We start from the raw sequence: 27,058 nt of genomic DNA on the forward strand, positions 1-27,058 counted from the left end.
TACCTGTTTGAAAGCCATAATACGACTATTAGGTACATTTTTTGTATCGTTTTTAATCATATCATGAAGAACCAAAACCCTCTAAAAATCATGATTATTCAACTTCTTGTATTCATTGAAGAATGCTGTAGTTTAACTCCAAAGTTAATCTTTCATCAAATTACTTATTAGGTAAAATATTTCAAAGTGTAAAAATGATTTTCATGATGGAACAGCGTAATTTTATGGCGGAATATGGAAGAAGTATGGGAAGGGTTGGCAAGTCTGTAAATACTCAGTTTATTAATAACCCGGCACTGAAATTTGACTTCAAGTCTAAGACTACCTCATGATCCCGAGCTTCTGTAACAAAGTCTTGGGAGTATTTATAGAAGAACAACTAAAATATACACAACCCTCAATAAATATATTCAAAACAGCCTTTATTTACGCAACAAATGTTCATGCCAATATTACAATCCATTCATATTTTTCCACTGAAGTTAGTTCTCCCTCACTCACAAGAGTTATTTATAACACTAATTATTCCGAGGGGGTGTCCAGCTCTCTATTTTTGTCCGTGTCGTGCTATACGGGACGTACTCGTCCTTCGTTCCGGAGGGATTCTGTTCGTGCTCCATCATCCATTTCCGCTGGGTCGGTGGCTTTTCCACAGGTGTTTGGTCTGTCATGTAGTGCATCCAACGATGCCTTTAATGAAATTCAGAACTTTAATTAAATAAAGTTTCTATTTATGAATGAAGTTATCTTCCTTTTTCCTTCTAATTATTCTAAATTTCTTAATTTTGATTGGATCAATTTATATGTGCATTTTAAGAAAATTACATGTATTTTAAAGAATTTAAGATGAATCCATTAAAATGGGATTAAATTTTTAGTGCTACTAAAAATTAATTGCTGATAGGCTGTTAAAACATTCAACAATCAAAGTGACTGTTTTCACCTAGATCTTTTCACTAGTCAAGTTAATTAATTTATCTCGAATATTTACAACTCAGCAAAGAGGCATTGAAATTAGTGAGCTTACTTACCATTCTGGGGGTATTTGACTGCCATCATAATTAAAATTAGCTTTATCGGCAAATCTCACCCAACGGTTTTTACCTGAAAACATAAAAAAAAATAAACTTGAATATCATTGTTTCAAGTGCAAACACAGATTTAGGCAAAATGAACAACACAACAAGAAAAAAAAAACTTCTTTCCAGTCAAAAGTTACAAAGTTAAACCAGTCACATTTTCCATTTACATGTATAATTTATATTAATACCTACCAAAGAAATATCTATTGTTTTCATAGTATCTGTTACCAAACTTATCCACACCTTTCAGGGTACCTATTTTCAGATCATCAGTCCTATAATACAACAAAGGAAAAGTTATTTAAGATTGCAACCGTCATGGTAGCTTACTTAGTATAGAGCACTATTTCTATGATTGGAAGGTACTCTGTTTGAATCATGACCAGGACTGTCCTAAAACAAGTCATTCAGTAGGTACCAATTAACCAATAAATGCCGACTTTTCCGATTTTTTCGGGAGTCTACCAATTTCAAACCTTGTCTACCGCTTGTCTATCGATTTATTCCCCCCCCCCCCCCACAATTTCTACCGATTTTTTGAAAATCCAGCTTTTTTACAAATTCGCTTTGAAAAATACAGTATTTCAGTTTGCAGAAAACATGGCTGTTTCAATTAATCGGTAGGGTATCTGTTTATTGCCGCTGATAATAGACAATCAACAAGGTGTCAACTGTGCTACCAGTTATTAAAGTGGTTTTAATTGCTCTTGATTATCATTAACAGTGTATATTAACCTAGACAATTATGCCAGATGTGGAAATTTTAGAAATACACATGACAGGATACAAATTGACAAACTTGTAAGAGTTCATACTTTGAGAATATACATATAAACCGTTAATTAAAGTTTTTCAAATTTTGGAAATATGGCATTCCTCATTAAATCATGATCTACTTCATGGAAAATACACTGTCAAAATCCAACATGAAAAGATGTGCCTGCAAGTACAAACCATTAGGAGTGATTCGATCAGAAAAAGAAAGGAAAAAACCATGCATTTTGCAGATTTTGAATGAAAAATTTAAAAATGACTTCTTAAATATTCCCTCTGATTTAAATAAAATAATCATGTGTCTGTGACAGTAGCCTTAGTGCTTACATGTATAAACTTTGTAATTTACCAACAGACATTTATGAACAATAACCACATGGTAACCGTAACTGCATAAACTTAACTTGCTTCAGCTTATTTGTAAAGTTTAACATTCTTATTCACGTAACAATCTGTTTGTGTATCTAGTTCTTTAAGGCAGGAGGTTTGTTTATCTTAATATTAACATATTACATAATTTCGAATAAAATAGTCTTTTTTAAATTTCAAATGATATTGTATTTGTGCTTTTGTTGAAGTTGATAGAGAAGAAAATACTTTTTGAAGTAGTGATCATAATATATGATACAAGGGAGTAGACTGATACTGATATTTAAAAAAAGAACAACCTACAATTAGTTATTTTCATGACAAAACACCGCGAATTAGGAACTATGAAAAATGTCGTTACACACAATCTCCCCCAAGAAAATTTTCAAAAGTTGGCATGTATGCCAACCACAGACACTTGTTTAGTATTCCCCATTTTCAAAAGTGAGTTATCTCCCCTCAAAATCGGAACTCTTCTACGCTAGCCTAACTTCCGCGGACTACGCAATACGATAATCCAACAAAATAGTGATCAACTTACACGCTGAGCATGTATTTAGCTGTAAACAGGAATTGGCATTTTTTTTATAATAAATTATTTTATAAAGGGTCTGTCACTGCGCCCCAAAGTTTTTTAGAAAGCTATACGAATTAGCCAGGCACGTAGCATCAAATTTAAAAGTGGGGGGGGGAGCACCCCAAAATATTTTTTTTACCTGGAAAAGTTGACAAGCAAAGAAAAACCTTGCGCAAAGTTGAAAAAGCTACTTAATTATTTCAGTACCAGTTCCTTGGCATACAATACTACATTTCCCTTATATAACTTTACCGTAGTATTAAAAAAATATAATGAACATTTTAGAAAAAGTAATACTGGGAAAAAAGTGGGGGTGGGGCTAAGGAATATGAACTATAGTTGTGAAAATTAAAAATTATTAGAATTATTAATTGTGAATTCAATAAAATTACGGTACATATATTTTTTTCACAGATGTACATGTATGTCAGTTACACGGGGTTACACGAGTCTCTCTCTCTCTCTCTCTCTCTCTCTGATATTGTTTTTACACAATTTGTAAAAAAGAATTCATAAAAAAAAAAAAATTACTTATAAAAATAAATACATGTACTTATACTGAAAGGATTTTAAAAAAATAAATAACACTTGAGAAAAGAATGTTTTCCGTTAATTAACGAGAAATACGCTAGGAAATAATTGTATCAATTTCGTGTTTCTGTTCTCAATTCTCTGATCTAAAACAAAATATGTATTTTACTCGGGAATATACATGTACATATGCTTAGATCCTACAGTAAAACTTTGATTAAATGCAGCTCAGACTTTATACGACATATGTAACACGAATTCAGGTCAATGTCAATGCTATTTTAATTAGTCTTTCTTCGGTACATGAGGACTTGAGATTAAATTATTCATTTAGAATTCCATTCAAAGTTTTAATACTATATAGTGAATCAATTATTTTAAAAATAAAAAATTCTAGAAACACTGTTAATTCAAATGAAATAGGCCTTTAATTGTCACCAAATGTGTTCTTGTAAGTAAAAGTTCTATGTTTTGACATACAATCGAACAAAAACGCAGTTTCTTGGTATCGGTCGCGGAAGACGAACTACTGCTGTATATGCACCAATTTCAGAGGTAAAACTGTAGATGGACATGTCATCAGTCTCCAAAAAATTCCTAGAGATACAAAGAAAATATGGCTGCAACAGGCTAGATTAATTCGTAAAAACTTAATAACTAAAAACACATTTTGTAAATAATGATGATGCAGAACATCCACTACCGAAAATTAGCTTATTAGCTTTTTTTTTTAAGTAGGCCTATTCGAATATGTATTAGCATTTTATCAGTAATTTGTTTCGTTTTGTTTTCAATTGTTTTTTTTTTTTCCGGGGTGGGGGGGGGGGTGTCACACAGCACCTTATTATAGTACTACACAGAATTATACAAATGTAGAAAGAGACTATGAGTGGGCAATTTAAAAAAATACGAATCAGTTAAGATTTCTTTTTATTCACAAACACAATAACATTTTTCCATATGACAGAGGCATTACACCATTAACATGTTTACATCAAGAACGTCCGCGGAAGTGACTTTATTTACAGCGCATGCGTATTAAACACAGTAAAAGAGTTCCCTTCAGGGGAAATAACTCACCTTTTGAAAATGGGGAATAGGGGCAACCCTACTTATTTTTACCACAAGTAGGGGTGCCCCCTATATGAAACAAGTGCTTGTAATAACAACTACTACTACTAGGGCTGAGTATGAATATAGCTGTACCACAGGAATTGGCAGTTTTATCAATAAACCAATGTAAACGGGTGCTAGTCACTGCGCCCCAAAGTTTTTTACCTTCACCCAAGTACAAATATGAGCGCCCCAAATCTTAATCACGAGCACCCCAAACGTATTTCACCAGCGCCCCAAATTGATGATGAGGCTTAAATTAACTAGTAAAGAACCAAACTGTTGTCTTTGATGCGTAGATTAAAAAAATATAATATAGAATTGTAAACTAGCATTATATGAAGATAAATGTAAACGTACTAAACAAATGGAATTCATATTTATACAAGCATTCCCGAACCGTAATTTATTTTGATTCTTTAAATTTTTTGATTTATTCAGTGCTAATAAGGTAATGAGGTAATAACATATATCTTGTCTCAAGTATACAAATTAATACTTAGACGAGCAACTGCATGTGTATCTGTGACAATATTATTTGGGGCACTCGAAATGCTAATTTTTTAAGCCAATGGGGTACATTACAATAATACAATGTTTCTAACTCAAAATTTTTGGGGCAGTCACATTTTCAGATTTTGGGGCGATATGACAGTAACCCATGTAAACATATCTGTGAGCTTCGCTAGTGTAGTGAGGCTTGCTACGCTCGCGAAGCTCATAGGTCATGTTTACATTGGTTTTTTGATAAAACTGCCGACTCCTGTGGCTGTACCGATGTTACGGTACATTGCAATCTGTTGACAAAAAGTATGGAATTGCGATACACTTTTCACAGCGCAATGCAATATGTGAATATGACATTTTCTTTTAACATATATTTTTCTGTCACTAATGTCATATATTACAGGTTGTCTACGGAAGAATATTGGATAGTCGGCTAGATAAGACAGTCACAGCATATATTATATCCTATATCTTCAGGTCAGTTTTGTAATTAGAGGAAATTCGAGTCAGTGTTGTATATATCGTCAAAGTATCACCTGAACATAATTTATACTTACAGCCATAATATTCTTAATGAATTTAATATTCCCCCGTTTGCTTGGATTATTGACCGAAGCCTTGCAAACGACTCTAAAGCCGTAGGCATTATGCAGAGATCCAAGTTCGACAGACGGAGGTCGATTACCACTGGTTCTCTGCCCTTGATTCCAATTGCTTCCGGTACAGGGAACCAGTCTAGAAGAATGGCGGCCTCCATGAACTTTTGCCCAGGCGGTGCCGAATTTGATGATGATGATGAATTTGACGATGGTTTTATATTTGATGCAGAGGGAGTAAATGGCTTTCGTACATCTTCTTCGGACCATTCATTTTCGGTAAATTATTTCGTGGAAATTTACTCAGTATAGTTTACTAAATGCCTAACGTTTATATACATGTATTCCAACAGCTGATTGGCCCCAGTCAGTTATTTCTTCAGTATTTTTTAAGCCACTGTACAACAACAATACATTGTTTCTAACTTAAAATTTCATGGAGTACCCTTTTCAAAGAATCGCAATATTGATAATAATATACGAGAGAATAAATGGTAATCCGAGATTCCTCTGACTCTAACCCTTGCTTTTATATTGTGACTTGTACAGGGGAGAGTCAGAGCGGAGGCCATATTGAAAAGTGGGAATTCAGCGACACCAGCTGGTTGCAACTCTGCCTACCTCTTACAACTTTATTTTGCAGAGCTAATCCCGAGACGCGAGAAATTAGTAAAGAGATTATTTTTCTACAACTTCATTGCCATTAAACAGGTTGGGACCAATCGCCCAAATGGGATATAATAGGTAGTTTGAGATATAATATCCATCAATTTACAGTGCAAAAATTGAAAACCATTTTGGCAATTATATAAATGCATCAAAACACTTGAAAAGGAATAGCTTTTGGTAAGCAACTTTTTCTGCAACCCTACAGTTTGTAAGATTGATCCCCAAGAAGTTAAGGAACTTCCGAGGGATCAATCTCCTAAACAATGGGCAGACAGGAAAACTTGTCAACCAAAAGTTACTCCTTTTTAAGTGTCCTGATGCGGATTTATGATATTTATAGCCAAAATAAAAATTTTCAGTTATTGCACTGTAAAGAGAGATCATCCCAAAGAGATTATATCCCATTTTCTACAACTTAATTGCCATTAAAAGGATGCTACCACCATTTAAACGGCCCTATCACCGACAAATGAAGCATCACTTGAATTAGGTCACCTCCTCACCATTCGACTTCTTTGCGCATGAGGTCATCACACAAATACACAAAAAACTACCACGTGAAAATACGTCATGTGTGGTGTTAATGATGTTTTTTAACCTCATGTAAGCATAGACGTCGTATTTGAAAGTTGCTTTCCTTATCAATAAATAATTGAAGCATAATTATGTTGTTTTATATATTTTTTCACAATACTTTCATATTTTTCTGAAAGGTCCATACATGTTTTGAGCACTTTCAAACAGACTGGAATTTTGTGTATTTGTGAAAATTATTATTCTTGCAGAATGGGAACACAAACAATTATTCTGACAGAGGAGGTTTTGGAAGTCCATCCAAATCAAAGAAATCCAAGCCATTTAAAACAGAACAGTCTAAGATAAGGAGCAGGGAACCAGCTACAGTGGGCTCCGATGACTTCAGAATGGCTGTACTAAGGGGAAATCTTGATGCTGTCAAGAGTTTTATAGATCAAGGTTGTGAAGAAATTTTTTTCTGTCTTGTTTTGTTTATAATTTATGTATATCTAACAGCCTGGATATCAGATTAGGTTTCACTCTATCACAAAATACACTGATTCAGAATATGAAATGTTACAGGATATAATGTGAACACCGTTTTGAAGTGTGGATGGACTCCCTTGATGTATGCAGCCAGCTCAGCCCTACCTCATGTTGTCAAGTTCCTTCTGGATAATGGGGCAGATCCCCATAGTCATAAAGGTAAAATTAGTCAAAAAGGTAGAAATAACCATAAGGGTAAAAATAATCAAAAGGGTAGAAATAGTCTTTAAGGTAAAAATAGTCTTAATATAAAGGTAAAATTAGTCATAATTGTAAAATAAAAGTAGAGACAGTCATAAAGGTAAAAAAAAGTCTTAAAGGTAAAAATAGTCATAAAAAGGTAAAAATAGTCATAAAGATGAAAATAGTCATAAAGGTAAAAATAGCCATAAAGGAAAATAGTCATAAAGGTAAAAGTAGTCATGAACTTTAATTAGTTGTGAAGGTAAATCTGTGGTTGCCCAAGCATCTTGATGTCACAGATGAACTCAAGGCAAGACATTGTTTTTAAAATCAGTGCACATTCTTTTTTCAAGATAAAGGTTTTGAAGGAAAAAAATCTGACAGACAATTGATGTAATCTGGAGTTGATGATTTGTTTTAATTCCTTCAGACATGTACACTGTGTTAATGGCCGCCTGTGGGTCTACGGCCAGTAATGAGGAGGACATTCTACAGTGTGTGGGCTATCTGTTGGAGAAAGGAGTTAATATCAACGCTCATGACAGGTACCAATAATGTTAGGACTGAACGTCAGCAGGATACTTGTGTTGCAATGGACCCTTTTTTTTAAAACAGAATGGAGGTCAACCTATGATGACTAAATCAAGTTTAGACTTAGTATATTAAATATAAATCAAAGTAACATAATATATATAGTACAAATCAATTATTAACATTAAATTTTTGCAAAATATAAAGTATGGAAAAGCTAAAAGACAGACCAGATCTTTTATTTTAAAAAATTATATTTGGTTTTGTTGCTCAAGACTAGTTACCTTCCTTGCATTGCTTTGGAGTGAAAAACTTAAATAAGAAAAAGTTAAAAGTGATGCAGCGATTTTTTTCCACCCATTGGGAAAGAGTCCGGTACCGGTTCAATTGGGGAAAATAACATCGAAGAAGAACAATGAGAATTTTCTCTCATTTAATCAAATAAAATGTATTTTGCTTTTATTCCAACTAAATTACTACATGTTTTAAAGAATAAGCAACAAGTATTTATTGTTTTTTTATCAATTGCAATGTCCCATGTTTTCCACATTTTCATGATTTCAATTTGTCAAAATGTATGATACTACGCTTTTTACACCATGGGCCCCTCCAGATTACAATTTTCTCTACTTTTGATTTAAGCGGAAGAGAAACAATTAGTCATCTTGTACATTGTTTCATTTAAAAAGAAATACGATGTTGTCATAATCTGTTGCTTCACAGTTGAATTGGGAATTTTTGGTCACAGAATTGGGAAAAATTAACGTGTTTGGCATTGGAAACTTGCTTGTAAGGGTTGTCAGCAAGCCTTGGAGATTCCATATATTTGAAACACCAAATATTTGTTTATTCAAATCAGATTGTTAATTGAAAGTTCTTTTTTTTAATTCCTAATTGTTTATTTTTTAGGTACCACATGTCTCCATTAATTTATGCCTGTAGAGAAGGCAGAGCCAGAGTTGCCTCTAAACTCCTGGATAACAAGGCTAATATCAATAAACAAGACTCCAGGGGCTGGACGGTAAGTATAACAAGGCTAATATCAACAAACAAGACTCCAGGGGCTGGACGGTAAGTATAACAAGGCTAATATCAACAAACAAGATTCCAGGGGCTGGACGGTAAGTATAACAAGGCTAATATCAACAAACAAGACTCCAGGGGCTGGACGGTAAGTATAACAAGGCTAATATCAACAAACAAGACTCCAGGGGCTGGACCGTAAGTATAACAAGGCTAATATCAACAAACAAGACTCCAGGGGCTAACAAGGGACTCCAGGGGCTGGACCGTAAGTATAACAAGGCTAATATCAACAAACAAGACTCCAGGGGCTGGACCGTAAGTATACTGTTAGGGATTTATCTGGACATTAATACGCAGGATTTCAGGGTGAGGATCTTAAGATTAAATGGTGGAGGAGGGAGGAGGGTCCCAGGTCAACAGCATTTAAGATTTAAGGGAAATGTTGAGGTTGCTCCATAAAGTTGGAGTTGGGGATTCCCAAGACATCAACAAGCAGGATTCCAAGGGGGTGGATCATAAGAGTAAAGTGGGGAAAGGGGGATTGGGGGGTTAAGTGTTGGTGTAAGTGGAAAGAAGGATTTTTCTGATCCCCAAGTTATCTTTGATAGATTATAGTAACGATGTTAGTCCTTCAGGCATCTTCTAACTTGTTTTTTATACCCCCACCTTAAATCTGACTCAGGGCATATAGTGTTACTTTGTTCCGTCATTCTATCATTCCGTCATTTTTGTCTTTCCATCATTAACGTCTCATTCATTGTCTCAGTAATGATTTCACACAATCAAATTAAGTAGGGAGTTCATTTTTTAAATTGTCTCAAGAGGAGGACTATTGTAAGAGTAATGACCCTTGGACATGTTGTTTTTGGTTTCCACTATTGGTTTACATGACTGATTCTCATTCTGTATCATTTTTCAGTCACTAAGTTGGGCAGTGAGCAAGAATCACCAAGCCGTGGTGAGGGTGTTGATAGAAAGGGGAGCTGATAAAAACAAATTACAATGTGATGGGCAGACGGCATTAGATATGGCCATCGCTCAAGATCTCCAGACCGTAAGTTACATTACATTTACTAGTTTTATTGTTATTCTTTGCAGTGATTTTTTTTTTATTTTTCCCCCAGAATTTGAACTTGATCAAGTGTTTAAGATATTCTATACAACTTCAAATTTATTTTTTTCCCAAAGATTGTAAAATTACTTGGGGGAGACCCAGAAAATGGCAATAATTCAGCCACTCAGAATGCAGCATACACAACCACTAATGGATGGCCACCACAGTCTAATGATAATATCCCAGAAACAACTTCATCATCAAAAAGGTAAGTCATGTATGCAGATGGATGGAGCAGGGTGTTGCTTGGACAATATTTACTCCCTCAGTAATTGAGGATAACTGTAGAAATGGATGCAGCATATCCTGTGAGCATTTATTTAGGTCTTTGGGTTTTCCCGTAAAGAAGGTCAATAGATATAAATATTGAAGGGACACTATATATTTGCAAAATTATTGAGGGAAATCCCCCTCCTCCCTCAACTGTTTCCATGGCTATGATCTATGAAGACTTATATATCCTTTTTAAAGGTACATGTACTAGTCCCAATCAGCAGAGCTATTTTGGCCTCATGTCAAAGATGCCATCTGTGGTAACTTGATCTATATATTTTATCAGGGTTTTGTCTCAATCATTTAAGCATTGTTTTTGCTTTGTGACAGTGCTATAATCTATGGAGAGCTAGAACTGTTCTTGACTGGGCTGGGACTCAATCATCTAGTGCAGCTGTTCCAGGATCAGCACGTGGAGTTTGACATGTTCCTCAGGATGACTGATGAAGACTTGAGCAAGGTAAACAGAATTTGTAAGGATACATTTCACAAGAATTTATCTTTGGCAAACATTGCGTCAAATACAGTCAAACCTCATTATCTTGAACTCAGAGCTTCTAGATATCTGTGGATTTGAGATATTAAGGGTAAAAATAAATTAAAGAAAGAGTTTGTGGGATTTTCATATCTGATTGACATAATCATTTTAATTGAGGTATCATTGTTTGGGATAACAAAATTCAGCTACTGTGTGCTCGCGAAAATTATTAAAAAAATTCTCGCGTATAATAGTTTTCCTTAAGATTATATAGAGCAATAACCACAATTCGTTAAAATTTTGTCTTGCTAATCAAGAGTCAATGACTATCTTGCGAAAATAAGGTGTTGCGAAAGTTTAGTGATCTACAGTATATTGAAATAGCATGTATGAATTTCAATGAAAAGATTAATTTTTTAGATTTTTTTTTTTAAAAAACAAAACCAGTAATTGTAATCAAAAAGTTTGAACCAAAAAGTTTTTATTTCCAGAATTTATTTATTGTTAAAAGCTAAGTATGGATTTTTAACTTAATTCTCTAGATGGGGATTAACCAGATTGGGATCAGGAAGAAGATTCTAGACGGGATCCATGCTGTCCACACTCGGGATTGGGAGAAGGGAAGTCTGCCCTCAATACCAGTAAACAGGAAACTCAGGTAGCCATTGTTTGTGATGATCAAATTCAGATTTTTTTTCCATATTTCATAGGATAATGGTTACTGAGAGTAATTCTTTGAAACCAGTATACATAATAAAAAGTGTTTTAAATGAAGAAATAGGCAATACAGGTACAAAATGTATTTAAAGTCAAATTCTCTTCGAAATAATCTTTATGAAGATACCTCTTCTTCTAAAAATGTAATTGAGGTTTTTGGACTATATATGTCATTTGGTAAGGATAGTGTATTATGTTGTTGTACAGTGTATATAGGGATGATTTCCAGATTTGCTTCAATGATGCATGTACATAAGATATATGACCTTTGATTTACAGACAAGCTCATTTTATAGAAATGATATTCCCAACCCTGACCATACTTTTATGGATAATGGAATCCTCATATACAAACTAACTGCCTTGCTTTAGTGGCAGAAATTAATGTTTATTGTCAATAATTTAATTTCAAGGTCCATAATGGTGAACTAATTTATAATAAATGAATCTTACTGAAAATTACAATGGGAAATTGTTTTTTATATCTTAGGCCTAGATAAATAAAGTGTGTGTTTCCAGTTCCCTGACTGACCTAAAATATAGAAGGCTACCCTAAAAAATTTTTCTGTTAATATTTTTCCAAGAGTAAACTCTTCCAACTTTACTATTTGCAATCTTAATCCTGTTGATTACTTCCTCCTTTGTGAAAATGCATATCATACATTAATCAGAAATATTTTGACAGCAACATCCCTGGAGAAAAGGGGCAGCGTGCTTGCCAATAATTTTTTTGAAAGAAAATAAAAGGTTTTCCCTACCAACCCTATGTTTTCTCAAGTTGGAATAGGAAACACACTATTTATTTATCTTGGCCTCATTAATATTTCAAAGGTAAAATTTATTGACCTTGATATTTTTTGATAACCTTTGTCTAATTTTGATTGCAGATGTGTTGAAGCAGTTGCCATTGCAGCCAACATTTGTAAACACACTAAATACCTGTCCAGTACTATAGGTTACATTGCTGACCAAGTGACCGTGAACTCTTCTGTGCTGGAGGTCCAGGTAGCATATAATTTGTACTATATGACAGTGCTACCTTTTCTTATCAAGTGGTTTCAAAGCTATTGCATATATCTGTATTTGTACATAATCTCAAGTTCTGTATTTTCTTCCTGAGAAAATGTTTATAGAGGGTAAAATTATGGTTTCATTTAGTACATACAAGAGGCAAGAATACTAACAAAATTTTCCTATTTATAAAGTAAGAGGCATTTGAAAATACACTGATAAACTAATTGGAGGGTAGGGTTGAAGATCTAGACTTTGGAGTGTTCCATCTAATTCTACTCTCCACCATGTAAGGTCTGCCTATCGGCAGGGTTAATAAAATCCCTATGAGAAAGATAGATGCTCTAATGGACTCACTATAGAGGAGAATTAAGGCTGTAATTTAATGATAATCAGAATTTTTATTTACACTTTTGGGGGATACATACCATTAAATGAACTTCAATAACACATGAGTTGTCAGTCAAAATTGCATAAGAATTTGGTAACTTGTTCATTAGTTTGAATGATTGATAACAATACTGGAAAATATGTTTGAAAAAATAGCAGTAATTTACAGTATTAAATTTTGATAGGATGGTTCAACTCCCAAACAGCTCCAGAAGCTATGTGAAGAGACTCAAGCAAATGCTGTGATGTTAGAGAAAGAACTGGAGAGATTGTCGTCAAGGTTAAAGAAGGTGAGGAAACAATTCAAAATCGGGGGTTTATCAATTCAGGCATGCAGAATATCAGTGTTATTTTTATAGCAGATACTTGTACAGGAAAAATTCAGTGATAAAATGATTAAAATTGTGGACAGCTGCTAGCAGGGTTATATATCATTTGTACTGTAATCACTCCTACATGTACAGTTTTCAAGATATGTGAAGTTTTAATATATATTGCAGATTAATTGTACACTTTTTTGTGAATTAATGAGATAATTCCTGAATGTATTCATTCTAATCTCAAGTATTGTCATAGAATTTTACATTTAGCAAAAGATGTGCATGGTACTTAGACTGTTAGTTTTGATCATAACATGTATAATATAGGGGTAAGACCAGTTGTCAAACAATCATTATTATGTTCATAGGGTACATTAATATTATTAGGGTATCATTTTCCAAAGTTTTCAGAGTAAAAAGATTTTACAATGTATGTAAGAATTTCAGTTCTAACTGATCTAGATCTCGTAAAAGCAAACCCAGTTCTTTGTCAGATTGACAGTTTTGCCCTTATCATTCTATGAACAGATGCTTGAGAATAAAGAATGAATGAAAATAATTGGGACTAAAAGGCCTGATCAAATGCAATGAAAGGTCGAAACTATTTGCAGAACTTTAGCTCTCTGGTTGAAAAATTTCAGGCAGACTAACCAGAGATAACTCTTGCAAAAAAAAAACTAATAAAAGCCTGCAAGGTATTGTGTCAACAAAAAACTAGGTTGTGATTACCTGCATGTACTTTTAGAATAAGGCTATATGCAGTTAGGTTAAGGACGCCCATAGGAAATATATGCCTTAAAATATTCTGAGAAAATCAAAATAATGTTCATATCTTTTTTATTTGCACAAGTTTTAATTTAATGGGAATAGTACTAATGCATATGTATGTATGGGGTCTCAACCAAGTTTGGCCAAAGCGACTTCACATACATTAGCTGTTTGTCACGTGACATGGTTAAAATTAGAAAAAATATGATTGGATACAAAGATCCTAAAAGTTCAATGATATACCGATAATTTTTCACCCCAAAAGAAATTAATTGTGTTTTCTTCAAGACAAATTTCTTAACCCAAAAAGTGCTGGGAGCAACTTCCCCATGCCCGGGAATTATGTAAATTCAGCAGTCTTTGATAAACTTCGTGCATTTACACAATACACATTGAAATAATGTAAAATTACAGAAAAAATCATTCGCACACAAATTGCTCCCAGCACATTTCAAAACAGTAGGGACAATATGTACATGTGTACAAAATATTTATAGTTAAGGGGATATCGTTGAACTTTTGAAATTTTTGAGGGGTTGTCTCTGTGAAGAGCATGTTTGTGGCTTTATAAAAGACCAATTCGTTATCAATTTAATTAGACTGTGAAATATTGAATAATGCATTCAAAATATGACTCAATTTTATTCAGATCACACTTATTAAGATTTAATTTCACATTTACAAATTGCAATAATAGCTTGATCTGTGTCTCAAGTGCAGAGAAACTGAGTGTCAAACTAGTCTATGACGTCATATCTGTCGGTACAGTGAGATCAAGTTGGCTCTAAAGTGACAATGCGGCGCATCTCTTCAAAAACAGACTTGTTAAAATTTTCCTATAGGATTTGGAATTGTTTTCATACTTATAAATGTATACACTTTCAGAAAATTACAAATTTCATAAGTAAATAATTCTGATTATTTCATTAAAATTAATAATTATTTATGGTACATAAATATATACATCACAACGTGTTTGAGGTTCCACATTCCATGCTATACATGCATGGGTATAGTTTTCATAAACAAAACAGCATGGTAAGAGAGGGAAGCCCTCTACATTGACAAAGTCGACCAAAACAAAAAACAAAACTAAAAATCGGGCTTGAAATCAAAAAGCAACTTTCCTGACAAAAATTTAAATGGGAGATCAATATAATCATTGGATGAAGAAGAAACGGGATCTTGGCGACATTTACGTGGGGCTCGCGAAGGTTCTACCGTACCGGTTTGTTGATACATGCTATCATTTCTCGTATCTCCATGGCTTTCTAAGAAAAAAATCAGTGTAAACTCAACACAAAAATGCACTTATGGCATATAAAATTTATTGCCATTTGAAGTGCAAATTGTATTGGAACTGCAGAAAGATATTTTGTTTGACATTTTGCCGCGATGACGTATGATTTGGTGGATTTTCCTTTCCTGCACCCCAATACATAAAACGTCAACATTTGTACTTAAACACCCAATTTTATGTCAACGCCCCCAAAATCTACCTGATTCAAGATCAATAATTTACCACCAGCGGGCTGTCAATCATAAAAAAAAACAAAAGCTTCTGGTTTGATTGACAGGTCAGCTACCTGTGCTTCCTGATAATCTCAGTTTGCATGTTTTGAAAACAATTACCTGGTCACACGTCAAACTCTTTCATGTACCCGCATAGTATACACACGGGTTAGAAAACTCCAATATGTTTGAATTTTATTAAAAAAAATAATTGAAGTAGATTATTAAAACATTGACATTATAAAATATTTCTTTTCTATCTTCACTCCTGTTTGTTACTTGTAAGTGTAATATTGTCCACCTTATCTGTAGAAAAAAGACCGCGTCCACAGAAACCGGCTCTATTTGCCGTAATTGGAAGTCAGACAATTTAAATTATTTTTTTAGCTCACCTCAACGAAGTTGGGGGAGCTTATGTAATACCGTCGGCATCGGTGTCGGTGTCGGCGTTGGCGTCCCAGGTTAAGTTTTTTGGAGCAGTTTTCTTTTTAAGTACTTCTATGTCCTATATTGATTAGACATGCATGGAAGATGCTTCTAATGTGTTTCATTGTACCAGTCAAAGTTTCAGATGCTGCAATTTCAGCAAAGGAATGGCCAGGTTAATGTTTTTGGAGCAGGTTAACATTTTTGGTGCAGTTTTTGGTGCAGGTTTCATTTCCAAGTAACTATAAGCCCTATGTTGACGAAACTTGCATGGTTGATACATCCAAGGATGCATACTACTGGGCTTGCTTCGGATGCTGAATCTGACCTACATTTTCCGGATGAGTGAACAGGTTAAAGTTTTTGGTGCAGGTTTCATTTCCAAGTAACTATAAGCCCTATGTTGACCAAACTTGCATGGATGATACATCTAAGGATGCATACTATCAGGCTTTCTTCGGATGCTGAATCTGACCTACATTTTCCGTTGAGTGAACAGGTTAAATTTTTTTGTGCAGGTTTCATTTCCAAGTAACTATAAGCCCTATGTTGACCAAACTTGCATGGATGATACATCTAAGGATGCATATACCGGGCTTGCTTCGGATTGAATCTTACATTTTCCGGTTGAGTGAACAGGTTAAAGTTTTTGGTGCAGGTTTCATTTCCAAGTAACTATAAGCCCTATGTTGACCAAACTTGCATGGATGATACATCTAAGGATGCATACTATCAGGCTTGCTTCAGATGCTGAATCTGACCTACATTTTCCGGTTGAGTGAACAGGTTAAATTTTTTTGGGCAGGTTTTATTTCCAAGTTACTATAAGCCCTATGTTGACCAAACTTGCATGGATGATACGTCTAAGGATGCATACTACCGGGCTTGCTTCAGATCCTGAATCTGACCTACATTTTCCGGTTGAGTGATAAGGTTAAAGTTTTTGGTGCAGGTTTCATTTCCAAGTAACTATAAGCCCTATGTTGACCAAACTTGCATGGATGATACATCTAAGGATGCATACTATCAGGCTTGCTTCGAATGCTGAATCTGATCTACAATGTACATTTTCCGGTTGAGTGAACAGGTTAAAGTTTTTGATGCATAATTCATTTCCAAGTAACTATGACTTCTTTAATGACCAAACTTGCACGGATGATACATCTAAGGATGCATACTACCGGGCTTGCTTCAGATGCTGAATCTGACCTACATTTTCTGGTTGAGTGAACAGGTTAAAGTTTTTTGTGCAGGTTTCATTTCCAAGTAACTATAAGCCCTATGTTGACCAAACTTGCATGGATGATACATATAAGGATGCATACTACCAGGCTTTCTTCGGATGCTGAATCTGACCTACATTTTGTGGATGAGTGAAAATGTTAGTTTGTGATGAATGTATCATTTCCAATTAACTATGAGCCCTATAATGAGCAAACTTGCATGGACGATACATCTTAGGATGCACACTAATGGACTTACTTTGGATGCTGAATTCGACATACATTTTCAGATAATAGACAAGGTAAAAGTTATGGGTGCAGGTCAATTACCAAAAAACTTGAAGGCTTATATAACATTGTATAAACCAAACCAAACTTGCACAAATGTTGCATCAGGAGATGAAAACTCTCAAATTTGCTTCAGATGCTTAATTTTAATTACATTTTCATGAACAACTAGTTTAAATTTTTTATGTAGGTCTATTTCAATGTATTCGATCAAAATTGCTTAAATATTTTCATTTCTGGAATGTACACTTTTTGTTGGTTAATTGTGTGACTTTGCCTTACTTAAAGACAACATTCGTTGAGGTGAGCTCTGTAATCTCTGATTACCTATGTTTAAGAAATGGGATATAAGAAAAATATTCAGCACTAATAAACGGCATAGCATAGTTTTCAAAAGATGTTTTATTTTGTACTATGGCTACAATCCGCATGATGTTGTACAAAAATTGATGTCAGAATTAATCCCGAATTTCCTCCAGCGTCTGTATATATACGTAATGAAAAGGTGAAGATAATTAATAGTGATCGATTCTGAAGAGAAATCTTTCTAACAATAAAATTTTGTTAACACACGAAGAATCAAAAATATGGAATATTTTGGACAACATTGTTGGCCAGGAAAAAAAAAAATTCCGATCGCGGTAAATGCATGTTCACATGCACGAGGGATAGGTGGATTAATAATTTTTTTTTATTTCAATATTCAGACTTTTTAGTCTAGTGATTTCTTTTATTGAAGATTAAAAAAGATAAATATTATTGATTTGTAGTTTTAACTCGTGATTTTTTAGCTCTACTGGTCAGAGACCAGAAGAGCTTATGCGATAGTAATGCGTCCGGCGTCCGTCCGTCTGTCTGTCTGTCTGTCTGTCTGTCCGTCTGTCTGTCCGTCTGTCTGTAAACAATTTTTCAAAACGCTACTCCTCCTACAATTTTAGTCTGATTTCAATATAACTTGGCACACAAGTAGACTACACTAAGATACATAGAATAGTGCATGGGTTTTTAATTTTGATGAACGGTGTTGCCATGGTTACTAAAAATAGAATTTTTTGTGAAATTCCTTTAAAACGCTACTCCTTCCACAGTTTTGGTCTGATTTCAATATAACTTGGCACACAAGTAGACTACACTAAGATACATAGAATAGTGCATCTGTTTTTGATTTCGATGAACGGTGTTGCCATGGTTACTAAATAGAATTTTCTGTGAAATTCCTTTAAAACGCTACTTCTTCCACAGTTTTGGTCTGATTTCAATATAACTTGGCACACAAGTAGACTACACTAAGATACATAAAATAATGCATCGGTTTTTGATTTCGATGAACGGTGTTGCCATGGTTACTAAAAATAGAATTTTCTGTGAAATTCCTTTAAAACGCTACTCCTTCTACAGTTTTGGTCTGATTTCAATATAACTTGGCACACAAGTAGGCTACACTAAGATACATAGAATAGTGCATCGGTTTTTAATTTCGATGAACGGTGTTGCCATGGTTACTATAAATAGAATTTTCTGTGAAATTCCTTAAAAACGCTACTCCTTCTACAGTTCTAGTTTGATTTCAATATAACTTGGCACACAAGTAGACTACACTAAGATACATAGAATAGTGCATCGGTTTTTAATTTCGATGAAGGATGTTGCCATGGTTACTAAAAATAGAATTTTCTGTGAAATTCCTTAAAAACGCTACTTCTTCTACAGTTTTGGTCTGATTTCAATATAACTTGGCACACAAGTAGACTATACTAAGATACATAGAATAGTGCATCGGTTTCTAATTTCGATGAAGGATGTTGCCATGGTTACTAAAAATAGAATTTTCTGTGAAATTCTTTAAAAACGCTATTCCTTCTACAGTTTTGGTCTGATTTCAGTATAACTTGGCACACAAGTAGACTACCCTAAGATACATAGAATAGTGCATCGGTTTCTAATTTCGATGAACGGTGTTGCCATGGTTACTAAAAATAGAATTTTCTGTGAAATTCCTTTAAAACGCTACTCCTTCTACAGTTCTAGTTTGATTTCAAAATAAGTTGGCACACAAGTAGACTACACAAAGATACATAAAATAGTGCAATGGTTTTTGATAAGTACATACCAGTAGAGCTACAGTCTCGACAGAGACTTCTGGTTCTTTTATATATGGAAAACATTTTCTAAAACGATATACATGTATCTTATTATTTTTTTCCTTCAAAACATTACCATTCTCAGAGTGTGTTTATGAAAAAGTAGGTCATGTTGACCTACTTTTTGAATTTCAAGGTTTTATCTAAATATGCATGCTACTTCTGGTAAGAGGTTTGGAATAGAAGTAATAATGTACAATTTATAAGAGCAATTCTAGGCCCTTAGATCTTTTAAATTTTTTCCTAAGTTGAAATCTCAGCTTTTAAGCTCCACCCTAAAATATCTTTACTCCAGTTTCTGTTCTGAAACCAAACATCTTTAGTTTTACATGTATAAGGAAAAAATGTGAAAGCTTGAAATAACTATACATTGAATTAGAAGATAAATTTCTACTTTGCAAGTGAATTGATTCATTACAATTAAAATCATGGTAGATAATACATACATTTGTAATTACATGATAGAGGAGTGAATGTCATAAATCTGGCAATCAGTTTATCATCTCATGAAAGATGCAAGTATGGACAGTTGAGAAAAATAAGATTATCCATTTATTTTCAATTGTATTTGAGGCATCAAAGTTGCTTTTATATCAAGTTTCATGATGATTATGAAAGCCGTCTCTTAGAACATTCACAGACAAAAAGTATTTGTAGGCTGAATGTTGCTAAAATGTAAATGAAACAGCATTTATTTGTTCTTCCCACCCACCCTATTCTATTTTTTTCTTTTTGTAAAATCACTTTTAAAGAAACCAACCCTTTAAAGTTTCAAAAAGATTGTCAGAAACTATCTGTCTATAACACATACCAATCATCTACATCAACCTTCTGTTTGGGTCTATAACACATACCAATCATCTACATTGACTTTCTGTTTGGGTCTATAACACATAACAATCATCTATATTGACCTTCTGTTTGGATCTATAACACATACCCATAATCTATATTGACCTTTTGTTTGGGTCTATAACACATACCAATCATCTACATTGACCTTTTGTTTGGTTCTATAACACAATCCAATCATCTACATTGACCTTCTGTTTGGGTCTATAACACATACCAATCATCTACATCAACCTTTTGTTTGGGTCTGTAACACATACCAATCATCTACATTGACCTTTTGTTTGGTTCTATAACACAATCCAATCATCTACATTGACCTTCTGTTTGGGTCTATAACACATACCAATCATCTACATTGACATTCTGTTTGGGTCTATTACACATACCAATCATCTACATTGACCTTCTGTTTGGGTCTATAACACATACCAATCATCTACATTGACCTTCTGTTTGGGTCTGTAACACATACCAATCATCTACATTGGCCTCCTTCTTGGGTCTATAACACATACCAATCATATATATATTGACCTTCTTTTTGGGTCTATAACACATACCAATCATTTACTTTGACCTTCTGTTTGGTTCTATATTAACTTTCTGCTTGAGTCTATAACACATACCAATCATCTATATTGACCTTCTGTTTGGGTCTATAACACATACCAATCATCTACATTGACATTCTGTTTGGGTCTATAACACCTACCCATAATCTATATTGACCTTTTGTTTGGGTCTATAACACATACCAATCATCTACATTGACCTTCTGTTTGGGTCTATAACACATACCAATCATCTACATTGACATTCTGTTTGGGTCTATAACACATACCCATAATCTATATTGACCTTTTATTTTGGTCTATAACACATACCAATCATCTACATTGACCTTCTGTTTTGGTCTATAACACATACCAGTCATCTACATTGACCTTTTGTTTGGGTCTATAACACATACCAATCATCTACATTGGCCTCCTTCTTGGGTGTATAACACATACCAATCATCTATATTGACCTTTTATGTTGCAAGCGCGATAACTCTCAAATCACGTCCGCCATTTTTCCGCGAATACTTTGGCACGACGCTGTACATTGACATTCTATAACACTACCAATCATCTACATTTTGGGTCTATAACACATACCAATCATACATTGATCTGTTTGGGTCTATAACACATACCAATCATCTACATTGGCCTCCTTCTTGGATCTATAACACATACCAATCATATATATTGACCTTCTTTTTGGGTCTATAACACATACCAATCATCTACATTGACCTTCTGTTTGGTTCTATATTAACTTTCTGCTTGAGTCTATAACACATACCAATCATCTATATTGACCTTCTGTTTGGGTCTATAACACATACCAATCATCTACATTGACTTTCTGTTTGGATCTATTATACATACCAATCATCTACATTGACCCTCTGTTTGGGTCTATAACACATACCAATCATCTACATTGACTTTCTGTTTGGATCTATTATACATACCAATAATCTACAATGACCTTCTGTTTGGTTCTATAACACAGACCAATCATCTACATTGACATTCTGTCTATAACATGTACATGCACATACCAATCGTCTACATTGACCTTTTGTTTGGTTCTATAACACAATCCAATCATCTACATTGACTTTCTGTTTGGGTCTATAACACATACAATCTCTTTGGGTCTATAACATACCAATCATCTACATCAATCGTCTACATTGACCTTCTGTTTGGGTCTATAACACATACCAATCATCTACATTGACATTCTGTCTATAACACATACCAATCATCTACATTGACATTCTGTATGGGTTTATTACACATACCAATCATCTACATTGTCCATCTGTTTGGGTTTATAACACATACCAATCATCTACATTGTTCTTCTGTTTGGGTCTATAACACATACAATCATCTACATTGGCTTTCTATTTGATCTACATTAACCTTCTGTTTGGGTCTATCTATAACACACTTTCTGTTTGGGTCTATTACCAATCATGTACATTGACCTACATAACACAATTTGGTCGTAGAGTTTTGTGGTTATATATTGCCACTTTAAAAAAATATTTATGTCACAACATGGGTCTATAACACGTACCAATCATCTACAATCATCTACATTACCAATCATCTACATTGGCTTTCTGTTTGGGTCTATAACACATATCATCTACATTAACCTTCTGTTTGGGTCTATAACACATACCCATCTCTACATTACCTTTACATTGTTCTGTTTGGGTCTATAACACATACCAATCATACATTACATTGACATTGACTTTCTGTTTGGGTCTATACCAATATCTACATAACACATAACACCAATCGTCTACATTGACCTTCTGTTTGGGTCTATAACACATACCAATCATCTACATTGACATTCTGTCTATAACACATACCAATCATCTACATTGACCTTCTGTTTGGGTCTATAACACATACCAATCATCTACATTGACCTTTTGTTTGGGTTTTTAACACATACCCATCATCTACTGTAACACATACCTATCATCTACATTGACATTCTGTTTGGATCTATAACACATACTGATCATGTACATTGACCATCTGTTTGGGTCTATAACACATGCCAATCTACATTGATCTTCTGTTTGGGTCTATAACACATACCCATCATCTACATTGACCTTCTGTTATAACACATACCCATCATCTACATTAACCTTCTATTTGGGTCTATAACACATACCCATCATCTACATTAACCTTCTGTTTGGGTCTATAACACATACCCATTCTCTACATTAACTTTCTGTTTGGTTCTATAACACATACCAATCATCTACATTGACTTTCTGTTTGGGTCTATAACACATACCAATCATCTACATTGTTCTTCTGTTTGGGTCTATAACACATACGAATCATCTACATTGGCTTTCTATTTGGGTCTATAACACATTCCCATCATCTACATTAACCTTCTGTTTGGGTCTATAACACATACCCATTCTCTACATTGACTTTCTGTTTGGGTCTATTACACATACTGGTCATGTACATTGACCATGTGTTTAGATCTATAACACAATCCGATCATCTACATTGACCATCTGTTTGGGTCTATAACACGTACCAATCATCTACATTGACCTTCTGTTTGGGTCTATAACACATACCAATCATCTACATTGACCTTTTGTTTGGGTCTATAACACATACCAATCATCTACATTGACCTTTTGTTTGGGTCTATAATACATACCAATCATCTACAATGACCTTCTGTTTGGTTCTATAACACATACCCATCATCTACATTGACCTTCTGTTTGGGTCTATAACACATACCAATCATCTACATTGACCTTTTGTTTGGGTTTTTAACACATACCCATCATCTACATTGACCTTTTGTTTGGGTCTGTAACACATACCTATCATCTACATTGACATTCTGTTTGGATCTATAACACATACTGATCATGTACATTGACCATCTGTTTGGGTCTATAACACATGCCAATCATCTACATTGATCTTCTGTTTGGGTCTATAACACATACCCATCATCTACATTGACCTTTTGTTTGGGTTTATAACACATACCCATCATCTACATTAACCTTCTATTTGGGTCTATAACAGATACCAATCATCTGCATTGACATTCTGTTTGGGTCTATAACACATACCTATCATCTACATTGAGATTCTGTTTGGGTTTATAACACATACCTATCATCTACATTAACCTTCTGTTTGGGTCTATAACACATACCCATTCTCTACATTAACTTTCTGTTTGGTTCTATAACACAGACCAATCATCTACATTGACCCTCTGTTTGGGTCTATAACACATGCTGGTCTTGTACATTAACCTTCTGTCTGGGTCTATAACGCATACTTATCATCTACGATTATCTATCGTAATTTTCTGATGTAAGCATTGCGATGTTTCGTTTACGGTTTGTAACACATACCGATGGTCTAGAGGTTTGATCTTCTTTAATCTTTTTATGTAATTACTCTGATGTTTTGTTTATAACATACCGATCGTCTTCCACTGATAGATATTAAACCTGTTCCGTTCATTCACCCTTTAGAAACTGATTAAATTCGGTGAAAGGTGAAGGTGAAAATCTTCTCCAGACTTAAAACAATTCCGATGTAATAAATGTCACCTTATTCTGAGAGGTGATTGGTTTACGGGGAGTTTATTCAGCAGCAGAAAGTTATCATTTGGAAAGGAGCTTCACGTGTACCCTTTGATGCAACATTTGTGAAAGAAAAGCTAAATAATTTCATTAATTTGAAATTAAAGCATCATTCCATTTTCAACAATATACCATATATATACAGAAAATATCATTATATGTGCGTCTGTGCTATTGATATATTTTTACGGATTTTTAACAATAGATTAATGTCATGTCAAGTTTCTTTTAAAAAACATTTTTTGCAAAAGCAATGGCATTCCTCTAAACATCGATGATAGCTGGTTTGCATTCAAGTCCGCAACATGCAAGTTGGCCAGTGATAGAAAGTTATTAATATATTATCCTAAGCCTTAGTATTTAGTGTGTGTAAGTTTGCACTCGTAGCCCCCGTGTTATACAGGTGGCTTTTGTAGACTTCAAAGAACGAAACAGAGTATCATTTCAAACAACGCACTTCTTGAAAGCGGAAGTCAGTAAGCGTGACAATTTTGATTACGTAATAAGCACATCCTTTGCATGTCACGGTTCATGAATACGATGCTATATCATAAACGAGGAAGGATTTATGTTAACGAAGCAAGCAATTGGTTCACATGTTTCTTCTTACTACTCTTGTGTTCCAAACTAACCCTGACAATTGCCAGCTTGCATTTACCAGAGAACGTAGGTCCATAATAACGGTGATCAAGAACACATTTATTTTTGCTTTTGTTACATATTGATTTTAAATCCATATTCGTAACATGCATTTTGGTCAATCTGACTAAAGCCAGACCTCTATTTACGCTATCGCATAGATATATGCAATAGCGTAAATAGAGGTCTGGCTTTAGTCAGATTGCATTTTGGTCATTTTGCAATTCAAACATCGATTGTGACTACGCGGTTTTTGTTTTAAATTACAGTAATTTGATATTGAATAATTCGTTCACAATGAAGTTTAGCGTCCCTATCAGGAATTTTTCACTCGTATTTTTCAATCATTTATTTTTTTTCTGATATATTTCTTTCGTTTTCAGGTTTTTCAGAAACGGAATGTTGACCCTCCTGACCTTGTGACCCCACCGGTAGAGCCGAGGTCACGTACAAATTACAAACGTGTTATTCTAGTCGTCGGTCTATGTGTTCCAGTGGGAGTGATGCTTTATTTTGGCAAACATTTGGTTCAACGTGTCGATCGGTCATTATCACCAAAGTGATTCGATTTTTTTAAAAAATAAAAAAGGTTGTGACCATATTTTGATTAATTGTCAAGACCATACTTATTTAGTATATATGAGTATTTTTGTGCCAAAATGTATATAAGGGGAATGTAATTATAATTAAGAGAGTATAATTTTTTTTTTAAGATAAACTTCATACGTGTAATGAATTTATCTGTTGAATTGTGCTGAGAGAGAGAAAGGGAGAGTTTAAATATGCCAAGAGAGAGAGAGAGTTTATGTGTTAAAATTTGTCTCAGGAAAGACCAAATCAATTTTAACCTTCTTGAGTTTGCTTTAAATTGTTGGTCAGTATTTTGTTTTCTATTTACATGTATCATAGATAAATTACATGTTCACTTGTTATCTGCTTCATGATTTATGTTTTTAACAAAAAACTGGAAAATTGTGTTTCTTTGACGTTTTCTATGATTCTGTAAAATTGTTACTGGTACACAATGGGTGCGTGTACTCCGAATACTTTGAAAAATGAAATTATACATTTATGTGTCTTCACTTTCAACGTTTCAATATAAAATTGGTAAAAAAGTAAATGTTATATTCTATAGTCTAAAAATGTTAAAAATATTAATCTTACTGCATTTTGAGATTATATGTTATAAAGTATGTCCACAAAATATACTTTTTTTCTTTCTTTTTATGAAAACCGTAGTCGTTGCTAAGCAAGCTAGTTCTCAGTGACCCTTTTAGCAATGAAAAAATATAATGACCTATATTGAATACGGAGATACGAACAGCAATCAAGCTCGAAAATCCATTTGAAACTACCAGTTTGGATTGATTGATTGATTGTATGTTGTTTAACGTCCCTCTCGAGAATTTTTCACTCATATGGAGACGCCACCACTTGCCGATGGAGGGCTAAAAATTTTGTCCTATACTCGGCACTCTGGGCCTTTGAGCAGTGAGGGATCTTTTTCGTGCCAGCACCTACTGCGACACGGGGCCTCGGTTTATACGGTCTCATCCGAAGGACCGGTCTCCACGTCCCGAAGTGGGATTCGAACACGCGACGTAAGGATTGACTCCTTACTTCGCAACTCTAGAGCAGACGCTCTAACCACT

At 34.3% G+C, this 27,058-nt stretch overlaps 2 protein-coding genes across 3 annotated transcripts; one reads left to right on the forward strand and one right to left on the reverse strand.

Annotated features, from left to right (window-relative positions):
- Window positions 1-401: 401 nt before the first annotated feature.
- On the reverse strand, window positions 402-5,725 carry LOC134253491 (probable NADH dehydrogenase [ubiquinone] 1 alpha subcomplex subunit 12). The gene is made up of 4 exons (XM_062736019.1): window positions 5,511-5,725; window positions 1,275-1,357; window positions 1,032-1,104; window positions 402-690 (listed from the first exon to the last, which is right to left on the reverse strand). The coding sequence occupies exons 1-4, from the start codon at window positions 5,708-5,710 to the stop codon at window positions 519-521; spliced, it is 528 nt and encodes a 175-aa protein (XP_062592003.1). The 5' UTR covers window positions 5,711-5,725; the 3' UTR covers window positions 402-518.
- LOC134253490 (ankyrin repeat, SAM and basic leucine zipper domain-containing protein 1-like) lies at window positions 5,697-26,574 on the forward strand. Of its 2 annotated transcripts, XM_062736017.1 has the most exons (13): window positions 5,699-5,828; window positions 7,004-7,193; window positions 7,317-7,439; window positions 7,894-8,008; window positions 8,904-8,979; window positions 9,180-9,215; window positions 9,940-10,074; window positions 10,209-10,342; window positions 10,738-10,867; window positions 11,428-11,543; window positions 12,490-12,607; window positions 13,189-13,293; window positions 25,790-26,574. In XM_062736017.1, the coding sequence occupies exons 1-13, from the start codon at window positions 5,709-5,711 to the stop codon at window positions 25,967-25,969; spliced, it is 1,578 nt and encodes a 525-aa protein (XP_062592001.1). In that variant the 5' UTR covers window positions 5,699-5,708; the 3' UTR covers window positions 25,970-26,574. The 2 variants fall into 2 exon arrangements, with proteins under 2 accessions (XP_062592000.1, XP_062592001.1); XM_062736016.1 differs by lacking the exon at window positions 9,180-9,215 and having other exon boundaries at window positions 5,697-5,828; window positions 8,904-9,015.
- The last annotated feature ends 484 nt before the right edge of the window (window positions 26,575-27,058 follow it).

Source organism: Saccostrea cucullata, unplaced genomic scaffold (genome assembly GCF_032062105.1).
Source record: "Saccostrea cucullata isolate Sc308-1 unplaced genomic scaffold, CSIRO_AGI_Scuc_v1 ctg1390, whole genome shotgun sequence".
Classification (NCBI taxonomy): Eukaryota; Metazoa; Mollusca; class Bivalvia; order Ostreida; family Ostreidae; genus Saccostrea; species Saccostrea cuccullata.